The 11,817-nt window shown below is 41.1% G+C and overlaps 1 protein-coding gene across 1 annotated transcript; it reads left to right on the top strand.

Annotated features, from left to right (window-relative positions):
• Positions 1–1,937: 1,937 nt before the first annotated feature.
• Positions 1,938–3,649, top strand: LOC113346859. The gene is made up of 3 exons (XM_026590396.1): positions 1,938–2,316; positions 2,406–2,659; positions 2,742–3,649. The coding sequence occupies exons 1-3, from the start codon at positions 2,170–2,172 to the stop codon at positions 3,199–3,201; spliced, it is 861 nt and encodes a 286-aa protein (XP_026446181.1). The 5' UTR covers positions 1,938–2,169; the 3' UTR covers positions 3,202–3,649.
• Positions 3,650–11,817: the final 8,168 nt, after the last annotated feature.

The raw sequence follows: 11,817 nt of genomic DNA, 5'->3' as shown, positions 1-11,817 counted from the left end.
CATTCCACTTCTTCTTCTCTTTTCCACCCATTGAAATTTTTTTCCATCATTTTAATTTTGATTGAAAACAAAGATCATCGATCAAACAAATGTTATGATTGATTGTTTAAAATTAAAACCCAAATTCATTAACCTTAAAGTTGAAACTTAGAACATCAAAAAAAAGGAGTTCAACAAACAAAACGAATAGATGATAGTAGTTGCGATTCAAAATTAGGATTTGATTACTTGAAATCAAAAATTTGTTCCGAAAATTTTCTTGGATTTACAGTAGCAGAAACATAATCGGTAGATAACTATCTATTTTACCTACCGATTATGGTTGATGTTCTTGGATTTACACTAGCAGAAACATAATGGTAGATAATAATCTACTTTACCTACCGATTATGGTTGATGTTCTTCGTTTCTTAAGAACATCGACCATAATCGGTAGGTAAATTGATCGATATCTACCGATTATTCTTGATTCTAAAAATTAAATTTCTCTGTACAAAAAGTTACGCACAATCGATAGATAATGAACACCATTAATTACCGATTGTGAAAGTAGAAAATTTTGAAACTTTTGTTAAGTTTTGAAAATTTGAATTTGAGGCCATGAACACAATCGGCAGATAATAAGCATCACTTATTAACACAATTCACTTCCGATTATGGTAGTACTAAAATTCGAAAATTTAGTATATTCGGAGGTTAAAGTAACACACTTTACTACCGATTATGGTAGTACCAAAGTTCGAAAATTGTAGGATTTTGGCAAAATCATATTTTGGGGCCGATATACATTCGGAAGTCAAATTTACTACCGATTATGGTAGTACTAATATTCGAAAATTGAATATATTCGGAGGTTAAAGTAACACACTTTACTACCGATTATGGTAGTACCAAAATTCGAAAATTTTAAGATTTTGCAAAATCACATTTTGGGGCCAATATACATTCGGAAATCAAATTTACTACCGATTATGGTAGTACTAATATTCGAAAATTGAGTATATTCGGAGGTTAAAGTAACACACACTACTACCGATTATGGTAGTACCAAAGTTCGAAAATTTTAGGATTTTGGAAAAATCTCATTTTGGGGCCAATATACGTTCGGAAGTTAAATTTACTACCGATTATGGTAGTGCTAAAATTCAAAAATTTAGTATATTCGGAGGTTAAAGTAACACACTTTACTACCGATTATGGTAGTACCAAAGTTCGAAAATTTTAGGATTTTTGGCAAAATCTCATTTTGGGGACAATATACATTCGGAAGTCAAATTTACTACCGATTATGGTAGTACTAAGATTCAAAAAATGAATATATTCGGAGGCTAAAGTAACACAATTTACTACCGATTATGGTTGTACCAAAGTTCGAAAATTTAAGGATTTTGGCAAAATATCATTTTGGGGCAAATATACATTCGGAAGTTAAAGTAACACACTTTACTACCGATTATGGTTGTACCAAAGTCGAAAATTAAAGGATTTTGGAAAAATCTCATTTTGGGACCAATATACATTCGGAAGTTAAAGTAACACACTTTACTACCGATTATGGTTGTACCAAAGTTCGAAAAAGCAAAAAAAAAAAAAAAAAATCCCTCAAATTTTTTTATCACCCGAATCCTGCTCAAACTACGGACTATCGAAGGGTAATTTTGTCATTACGAAATATTGGAGATAAGGGGTGAACACAATTTAGGATTGGGTGACCTTTTTTGTTTTATTGTTGGCCCCTAATTCCTTTTGAATGGCCCCTAAAAACGGTAGGAAAAAAAAGATGTCGACCAAAAAATAAAATCATAGTTAGCTCTGAATAGTACTAGTACTATAATAGTCCGTCCCACAAAGTGGCTTTCACAGAAAATTTGTCTGTCTCTATGACGACTTTATTGACAAGTATTTGAGAACACAAACTCAAGTCCGTGTATGAAAAACCTACCACTCAAAAAGAAAAGCTCTCTCTCAAGAAGAATCTGTGTCCATTAAGCAGCACTCACCAACATCACCTTTACACCACCCTTTCTCACAAGCAATTCCATTCTTTCTTATAAACTCACTTCTCTCTTGTTACATACAGTTGATTGATTTTTCATCTGTTCATGTTTTGCGTTTTCATCGTCTTTCAAGAAGATTAGTTGAGCTTTGACGTCGTTTTCTGAAAGGAAAATGGCAGTTACCCATGCCGATCTTTCCCCGGGTAATCAGTATTCTGATTTAGGTAGTAAAACTGGTGTTTTTCTTATGTTCTTGTCTATTCTTTTTGGTCTTGGTAGTTTCATTCTTTGCCTCATTGCCGAAACAACAAGATCTCAGGTATGAATTTACTTTAAATTGTCCAACTTTGTTTTCAATTTTGTAAATCAATAACACCTGATCTTTGGATGATGAACATCTGTGTGCAGGTTTCATGGGTTGTTTCGAATATTAAAGGTGAAGAGAGATATGAATGCATATATAGTGGTAGTGGGAGGATACCATTAGTATGTGCTTGTGGAGCATTTCTTGGTTTGGCCGTTGCAATGGTCATGGAACATGCTTACATGTTAATTGCTGTGAGTAAATCATCACCTCCAGCTATAATTGCTTGGAGTACTCAGGATTCGAACTCCGTCAAGAGTCTTACATGGCGAGCCGGATTTTTTTTCATCACGACTTGGTAAGATTTCTTAAACCCAATTTAGCAATTCTTGCAACAGTACAGTAACTCCTCCCAACTGATATTCAAATGAATTTTGTAGGATTTGCTTTGCGGTGGCAGAGGTGCTATTGTTGATTGGGCTCGGAGTTGAATCAGGTCATCTAAGGAAATGGTGGAGACCGAGACCGAGTTGCCTGGTCATTCGTGAAGGTTTGTTTTTGGCCGCTGGAGTATTTGGCTTAACCACGGTATTCCTTGCTTCGGGCTTATACTTAACGGCATTGCGAGCACAAAAGCTCCGCCAAGAAGAAGAAAATTTTCGACATGAAATATTCCAAACGTCAATTTTGTATGCTTCTCCACCAAGATCACCTCGAGGAAGGCTTTTTGTCGAGAACGTGGTTGGGGATAATCCGGTTACTAATATACAAGTACATAACAGCATACAGCCATTACAGAGAGAGCCACAATCTTTTGTCTTCCACAAACCTATATCGAGTAATCAATTAGGACACGATGTGAGCCTTCCTTCAATGGTAGAAACAAGAAGATCCGATTAAGACAATAAAAGAATTAAGAAGGACGAATCATCAAGATTCGAAGCTTTAGGAGTCTGAAGCTCGTTTGATGTATTTTCTATCTTTATATGTGAACCAAAAGAAAAAGGGTTATGCAAACAAAGCATATACCACTAACGTTAAGTATAATTTTGTATATAGACAAATACACATGTATAAATTCAGTTTTCCGAACAAGGAAAATGTTATTATGGTTTTCATTTAAGCTGAGTTTGTAACTGCTGGAAAGCCAACAGCTAAACCCAATGATCTCTAGGTGATGATTCAAGTGGAGGTCAGTCAAATATGAGGAACTAAGGCCGTGTTTGGGAGCTTTGATTACATAAAGCTTAGTTAGGGAATTTTTTTCTCTAACTTGAGCAGGATTATCTCAAGATGTATTAATAAAGATGATGTTTGTCTTTCCGTTATATCCATCACGGGTTTATCATGTATTATGTTTGTCTCTCCATATTTTAAATCTGTATTTTTATAAAATAATTATGTATTATGGATAAAATTGTCGGAGAAAAAAATAAAAACGTAACAATAAAATTAAAAAAATTGAAAATATTTTGATTAATTAAAATAACTACCTCTATAACCGTTTAACCCAGGCAAGGATATTGGTATCCTGGCTATTTTGGAGAATAGCATAACCTTGCTTTTTTAGCTTCCTAAAATCAAGGAAGATTTAGTTGTTCATATCCTAGACTAGAATTATAACAAGACAAACATAATTTAAATGTATTTTCTTGATAACCCAACCTAGGATAGGCATTTCCAAGGGGCCAAACACGAAGTAAAGGAATCAATCCAAGTAAAGACAAAAGTAAGTTTACGTAGTTTCGGTGTTACAGGTAAATGGACTCAAACACTCAAGAACACGTGCAATTAAATCTCTCTTTCCTCTCCAATCTAAAATATCTTCACCTTTTTCTCGGCACTTTCTGTTCTCGTAGAGCATCTCCAACGGAAGGTACAAAAAAATTCTACGTGGATTTATTATTTAGTTCTTTTACAATCCATCAATTGAGCAAATTTAGGACCTTATTTCTAAAAACTATCTTCAACATTTAGAGATTTTTATTCCTCGGAATTAATTATTAAAAGAGAAAACATGACGTGGAGGTGCATCTGAAGGTGTAGTTAACACTTTCTTCAAGACCTTTTTATTTAGTATGACAACCCTCCTGAATTACAGGACCTACTGTGGGAGATGGTTTTAGTTAAATAGGGGGTCTAATCCTATGTGTCATATAAAAATAAATCTGTTGGAGATGCTCTTATACATACAACTCTAAAATAATGGATAACAAATCCTCTTTTACCACTTGGCTGGTCAACCGGGCCTCTCTATAATCTGACCTGACAGAAAAACCCCGAGACCTAGTCCAATTTTGAATTCTCTTATAATTAAGCCATTGTACAAATTAACTACCGCAACTTCGTATAGTTGAGACCAAGTAATAACATGCATTCAGTACCCAGTTCTTTCAGTATTTATGTGCCTACAATCAATTCGGCCAATGCACGTGAATCCCAAGATAAAGTTCACTATCTTGAGTTGCTTCACCAACATGAAAATTTCCATACTCAACTCCTTTGGAACGTAACCTGAAACATTAAAGGACTAAATCTGTTCCAGTAACCAACTTACCTATATATCACCCGACTCAATATTTAGATCAGATAAAGTAGATTAAGGGATCATACATTTATATCTAAGAATCAAACTAAGACAATGATTATCGAAATAATCAATCTTGATAAACAATATCTATCCAAGCAACCTACCAGTCTTACATCTATCAAGATAAACCGCTTGTGGATCCCAGATAATCAAGTTCGCTAGAAGTAATACAAAAATCAGAACCAAAATTAAAAGTCTTCGAGTCTTCAATTGGAATCGTCAAATTAACTCTTGCAAACAACTTGAATCCACTATCGAACAATATACACAGAACGGATTCTGTTAACGTTGAATGATCAACGGTTTTATCCTATAAGTCTCGAATCACTTTGACCTGTGATAGTCAAAACTTCAAACAAATTTGAGTGGCCTTATATCAGAAGAGAAAGACCACATAATAAACAAGTTTAATCTATTGAAGATTGTTGATACATGAAAAGTAATTCCCCTTAACCAGGTTAGGGTGCCCCAAAGAGGGGAAAGGCCACACATAGAACATGGGGACTTGGGGACTAAGGCCCAAGTCCACCAAAGAAGTATCCATGAGTTGGAAGGGACAATGAAGGAATTAACAAGGAAGAAGGAGCTTATATTAGAGAAGGGATGGCATTAGTAGTAATTAAGGAGGTTTAGGACACATGACAAGATGTCATAAAAAAGAAGGGGCTTTTGGAAAGTCTATATAAGAAAGGACAAGGTACAATGGAAAGACAACTATCCCTCATACTATTCTAAGAAAAGTGAGGTCATTTTGGTAGACTAGGACGGGTAGAACCTAACGAGAATTCCGGTATTAACATTTGGCGATCACACCCGGAGGCTCGTGCCTAGTCTATCACAATGCAGCCGAGCGATACTAGCCCAAACGTGACTAGCGGTCAGCTGAATAACCTCCCCCCTAACCTAGAAGATGAGCGGATAGGGATAGTGGCAGATCCAATCTTACAAGCGAGAAGACCTGAGGCGACGCATGAGAAGGATAAGCAACTAGAGGGCGGAAGCACATCACTCGCGCAACCTCCTCTAAAGGAAATGCAGAAAGAGTTGGAGGAACACATCCGCAGGGAAAGGGAGTTGAGAAAATTGCTAAAAGAATCTAGCAATGAGCAAAGCGCCAAGGAAGCCTTAGAAAGCGCCGAGGATAAAGGAGAGGATCACGGAATGATGATGCAGGAGGCGATGGCCAAGTTTTTCGAGACGAACTACAAAGTGGTAAAACAGAATAACTACGATTTTATGGCAACCCCGTACACCCCTGAGATCGTGGATTATCAATATCCAGAAGATTATACCTCACCAAAGTTCAAAGTGTATGACGGACAATGGAATGCGCGAGAACATCTTAGCCGATTCATCGCTTCTATGAACGATCGATCCTATGATGAGAAGTTATGCCTAAGGAAGTTCTCGAAGTCGTTGTCTGAGACGGCCTTCTCTTGGTATGATAACCTAAAATCCGGAAGCATCAACTCATGGACGGACCTGTCCACACACTTACTCAGAAAGTTTTACTCCGCAAAAAGAAAAGTCACGACCATCGACTTGAGTAAGTGTAACCAGCGGTTAGGGGAAGACATATGGAAGTATATCACTCGGTTTCGACATTTCGCACTGGATTGCCATGAGGACGTTAAAGAAGATGCATTAGTGGAGATCTTCTTACGAGGAATGATACCATGTTTCAAGAAAAGCCTAGTGAACTTCTGATTCCCAACTTTCGTCGAGCTGGAAGAAGCCGCAGCGAGGATCGCCGATTGTGTTGAAGAAAGCAACTCGGATTATGTCTGGCGCAACGCAGTCAACACTGTCTCAACAACACCAAGGAACACAGGCACAAACAACAACCAAGAAGGTTGGGGCGCGCAAACAAATCATTCATACATGGACCAACCGCTTCCTCCCCCGTTGCCTTGTAGTAAAGAGCAGATCATCGGACTCTTGGAGCAGTGGGTAGCGAATAAAGAAATGTAGTCACCTTCAACAAGGGCGTACCCCAACGATATCCAGAAGAGCAATACTAGGTACTGTCACTTCCATCTCATAGTACATCACCCCACGGTCGAATGCTATAACCTAAAAAGAATGTTTCAGAAGAAATTGAAAGTGGGCGAAATCGAAATAGGGGATTTCGAGGGAGGAAAAGCAACTCAAAATCAGGTAATGATGCTTTCTCATGATCCCAGCGGAGACGAGTGGCAACCCTGGGAAGAAAAGGACGAAGGAGCATGCGATGGTTTTACAAACACAGATGGCGTTGCTAGCAAATTCGCGGGCACAATGTTGGCCCAACAGTTTTTTGACTCGCTGGGTTTTAGCGAGGATCAAAGTAGGGAAGCGGCCAAAGTTATTGCAGCAATTGCGGCAGGAAAGCCCTACGATTCCCACCCCAAAGAAGCTATCGTATTCACAGACGAGGATATTTGCTATCTGGGAGAGCACCTTAGACCCCTGTATCTGACCGCGCATATCAATAAGATTCCTTTGAAGAGGGCCTTCGTAGATAGGGGTGCATCTCTAAATTTAATCTTTACATACACACTAGACCTTCTTGGGGTGCAGCAGTCTGCAGTCAAAATGCGAACCACAACGGTGAAAGGATTCGGAGGACATACTCAGACGTCCATCGGGATCGTCCATTTGGTTATGAAGATTGGTCCCATTCGCGGGCTTACCCCTTTCTATGTACTGGAAGACGACACGACGTTCCATGTACTGATAGGACGAGGGTGGTTACTCAACCATAAGGTGGTAGCGTCAACATACCACCAGTGCGTCAAAACTAACATAGGAGGAAGGAAATTCCGGATACCAGCCACGAGCCACCCCTTTGACCCGGAAGAAGCTTATATGGCAGGAGTGGTTTTTTATGATTTGGCTAAGGAAGCGGAAGAAATTCCTGAGGTAAAACTTACCCCGCTACCAATTGTGAGAAGATGCCTCAACTTCCAAACACACGGAGACCTAATCAGAACACCCCACACCCTGTTGTATAGCGTGGTAACACCATGGTCGTTCCACCGTTGGGATTTAGACATTATAGGGCAGATCAAATCGATATCCTCGAAGCGCCACAAGTACATAATAACCGCCACCGAGTACACCACGAAATGGGTCGAAGCGATACCTCTCAAAGACTATGTCGGGGTAACTACTGCAACATTTATCAGAGAATACATTATTTACAGATTTGGCGCACCCATGATTATCAGGGCGGATAATGCAAAGTCGTTTGTAAACAAGGATGTAATAGATTTGCTACGCCAATATAATGTGAGGCTTCATACGTCAACCCCCTACTATCCTCAAGGAAACGTGCAAGCCGTGGCGAGCAATAAGACGCTCATCTGGATCTTGAGCAGGACAGTGGAAGACCACCTCAGAGAGTGGCACGAACATCTCCCGCTCGCGGTATGGGCATACAGAATCTCGAAACGGAGTTCCACGGGGGCGTCGCCATATTCTCTGGTCTATGGGGGGACGCAATTTTACCGGCAGAGATTGCAATTCCATCTGCGAGGGTAGAAATGGCTAGCCATACAACACCAGACGAAGTAAGCCGCTTTTCCCATTTAGATACAATAGAGGAGAGGAGAGCCCGTGCGGAATGGTTTGCCGAGGCGTACAGGAAGCGCACAACGAACTATTATAATCAGAACGTAAAGGAAAGGATATTCGAGGTAGACGATTTGGTCCTTCAGATTGCTCCCTCACGTGCAAAGAAATGCTAGTGCAGGGAAATTCTCCGCGAACTGGGAAGGACCCTTCAGAGTAAGGAAGGTAGTAGAAAGCGGGTATTACAAGCTCAGACGCATGAATGGCACAAAGGTCAATTCACCCATCAACAGTAAATGGCTAAAGAAGTTTTATGCATAAACAGATCAATGTAAAACTCCTGTTTCAAATAAAAGCCGATTTTGATATATGATTAGTAATGACTAAAAAACATCACGGGTACGCCAATGGCACCCGATCGATTGAAAAAAGGCTGCGAGAATGCCAATGGCGCCCGATCGGTCGACAAATTTACTAAAGGTTGCAGGAAATCCAATGGCGCCTGATCGACTGACAAAAGGTTGCGGGAATTCCAATGGCTCCCGATCGACTGACAAAAGGCTGCGGGAATGCCAATGGCACCCGATCGGCTGACTAATTTACTAAAGGTTGCAGGAATGCCAATGGAGCCTAATTGACTAACAAAAGGTTGGGGGAATGCCAATGGCACCCGATCGACTGACAAAAGGCTGCGGGAATGCCAATGACGTCCGATCGGCTGACAAATTTATTAAAGGTTGCAGGAATGCCAATGGCTCCTGATCGACTGACAAAAGGTTGCGGGAATGCCAATGGCGCCCGATCGACTGACAAAAAGCTGCGGGAATGCCAATGGCGCCAGATCGGATGACAAATTTACTAAAGGTTTCAGGAATGTCAATGGCACCTGATCGACTGACAAAAGGTTGCGGGAATTCCAATGGCGCCCGATCGACTTACAAAAGGCTACGGGAATGCAAATGGCGCCCGATCGGCTGAAAAATTTACTAAAGGTTGCAGGAATGCCAATGGCGCCTGATCATCTGACAAAAGGCCGCGGGAATGCCAATGACGCCCGATCGGCTGACAAACTTACTAAAAGACACATGAATGTAAATGGGGGAGTAGCCGCGTTTTACACACATCCGGCCCTCCTGATCCCCATCAAATAAAAAAATAAGGGAGAGTAGGCGCGCTTAACATACTTCCCGCCCTCCCAGTTCCCTGTTGAGAAAAACAGAGGGGGAGTAGGCGCGTTTCACATACATCCTTCCCTCCCAACCCCCATTGAGAAAAACGAAGGAGGAGTAGGCGCGTTTCACATACATCCCGCCCTCCGGACTCCCATCAAATTAAAAAAAAAAAGGAGAGTAGGCGCGTTTAACATACATACACCCCTCCCTCCCAGTTCCCTGTTGAGAAAAACAAAGGGAGAGTAGGCGCGTTTCACATACATCCCGCCCTCCCAGTTCACTGTTGAGAAAAACAGAGGAGGAGTAGGCTCGTTTAACATACATCTCGCCCTCCCAGTTCCCTGTTGAGAAAAACAGAGAGGGAGTAGGCGCGTTTAACATACATCCCTCCTTTCCAGTTCCCTGTTGAGAAAAACAGAGGGGGAGTAGACGCGTTTAACATACATCCCGCCCTCCCAACCTCCATTGAGAAAAACGAAGGGGGGAGTAGGCGCGTTTAACATACATACCACCCTCCCAATCCACGCTAAAAAAGGGAGGGAGAGGGGAAGAGAGGGTAAATATGCTTTATCACAAGTTCCTACCCAGCGTCCCTGTTAAAAGCGAAATGAAATAAGCATATCCTTAATTAAACCCTCACAAATAGAGGAAGAGAAGGAAGACAGACGGAGTAAAATACACTATATAGAATAAATACCCGAGTACAAAGAAAAGCTATATAAAAAAAACTAATTAAACCTGACGACAACAATGTCACTCATTCATTGTCTGATAGTAACACGCGACAATGAGAAATGTCTGCATCTACGGAATGCACCATTAAGAGCGCTTCCTCACGCTGATCAATAGCATAATCGGCTTCGTTAGCTAATTCAGCGAGATCATTTATTTCGCTGGGAACCTTTGATTTATGAGCAGCGTCTAGCATTTCCTCTCGACCATGATAAATCACACGCATCTTGTCCACGTGCACCACCCGAGAAGCCAACAACATATCTATCTCCCCCCTCAAAAGGAGAAAACGCCTCAATTCACCAGGGATATCGAAGGAGCGAACAAGCGCGGAGGCCGCTGCAAGGGTTAAAGTATAACCGTGCAAATGAGGGAATCCCGCTCAGAGATAGATAGACGGCAGTCAACTATGGATTGATCTATACTGGCCATCATCACAACGGACTCTTCAAAGAGCTGATCGGCAGCTTGGCGGATCTTAACCGTCTCGTCTAACGCACGGCGGATTGGACGTATACGCGCCCCTTCGCTCGAACCCTTTCAGCCATCTATAATGTATCGCATTGATCAGAAAATTGGGCCCGTTTGGCATCCCTGTCAATCTCCATTCGCGCCTTGGGTGCTTCAATCTACGCTTTTACTAGCAAAAGCCTTGCGAGTTCCTCCTCTTTATGCCATTTAGAACAAAATAAAGAAACAGACAAGTTGGAGCTCAAAGAAGCTAAAATTGCATATTTATAGAGAATCAGGAAATCATGAACGATTAAAACGACCGCAAAACCACGACTAACACGTGGATATCATCGAAAGAGGGTCGTACTCCGAGAAATATTAAAAAAATATATATAATAATAAATATATACTAAAAAGAATAAATTTAGTCTGCCGATAACGGACGACAACGAGCAATGTCTACGTCCAGAGACTCCACCATCAGGCGACTATCGCTGACTTGTACATCAGCCAAGCGCAAATCTTAATCAGCCTCGTGAACTCGTTTAGTAATAGCCTGAATGATCTTGTCCTCGGCCCCAGACCTTTGGGCAAGTGAAAGGGTGTGTCCTCGTGTTCATCATATTCTCTACGCGTTTTGTCTCAGTGGAACGCACGAAGAGTCCACAACATTCCCGCTTCCTCCCTTAGAACAAGTAAACGCGCTAGTTCGTCCTCAACATAAGGATGAGGTACAAGTGAAGTGGTCGTTGTTAAGACCAGAGTGTGACCAACGAGTGGCCGCATCACTAGGTTGGAAATCCAGAGGCGACAATCTGAAATAGCCCGGTCTATTGTAGCCACTATCGTCAAGGAATCTGCATACAACTGATTATCAGCGCCATGTGCCGTAGCGGCATCATTCAGCGTGCGTTGAGTCTCTGACGATACCCCACCCGCTGGCTCCGTGTCTAACTCGGTTTCATAAGCTTCAGACACCTCCCTAAACTTAGTATTCGCGCCATGCCTGTTAGCAAT

This window comes from Papaver somniferum, chromosome 2, assembly GCF_003573695.1.
Source record: "Papaver somniferum cultivar HN1 chromosome 2, ASM357369v1, whole genome shotgun sequence".
NCBI lineage: Eukaryota > Viridiplantae > Streptophyta > Magnoliopsida > Ranunculales > Papaveraceae > Papaver > Papaver somniferum.
This window is presented reverse-complemented; position numbering and strand designations above follow the sequence as displayed.

Bases quoted from the DNA above. Each gene is read 5' to 3' on its own strand.
- LOC113346859 (XM_026590396.1), top strand. From the start codon at position 2,170: ATGGCAGTTACCCATGCCGATCTTTCCCCGGGTAATCAGTATTCTGAT. The intron at 2,317-2,405 runs GTATGAATTTAC...ATCTGTGTGCAG, and splicing joins CCGAAACAACAAGATCTCAG to GTTTCATGGGTTGTTTCGAA. The intron at 2,660-2,741 runs GTAAGATTTCTT...TGAATTTTGTAG, and splicing joins TTTTTTTTCATCACGACTTG to GATTTGCTTTGCGGTGGCAG.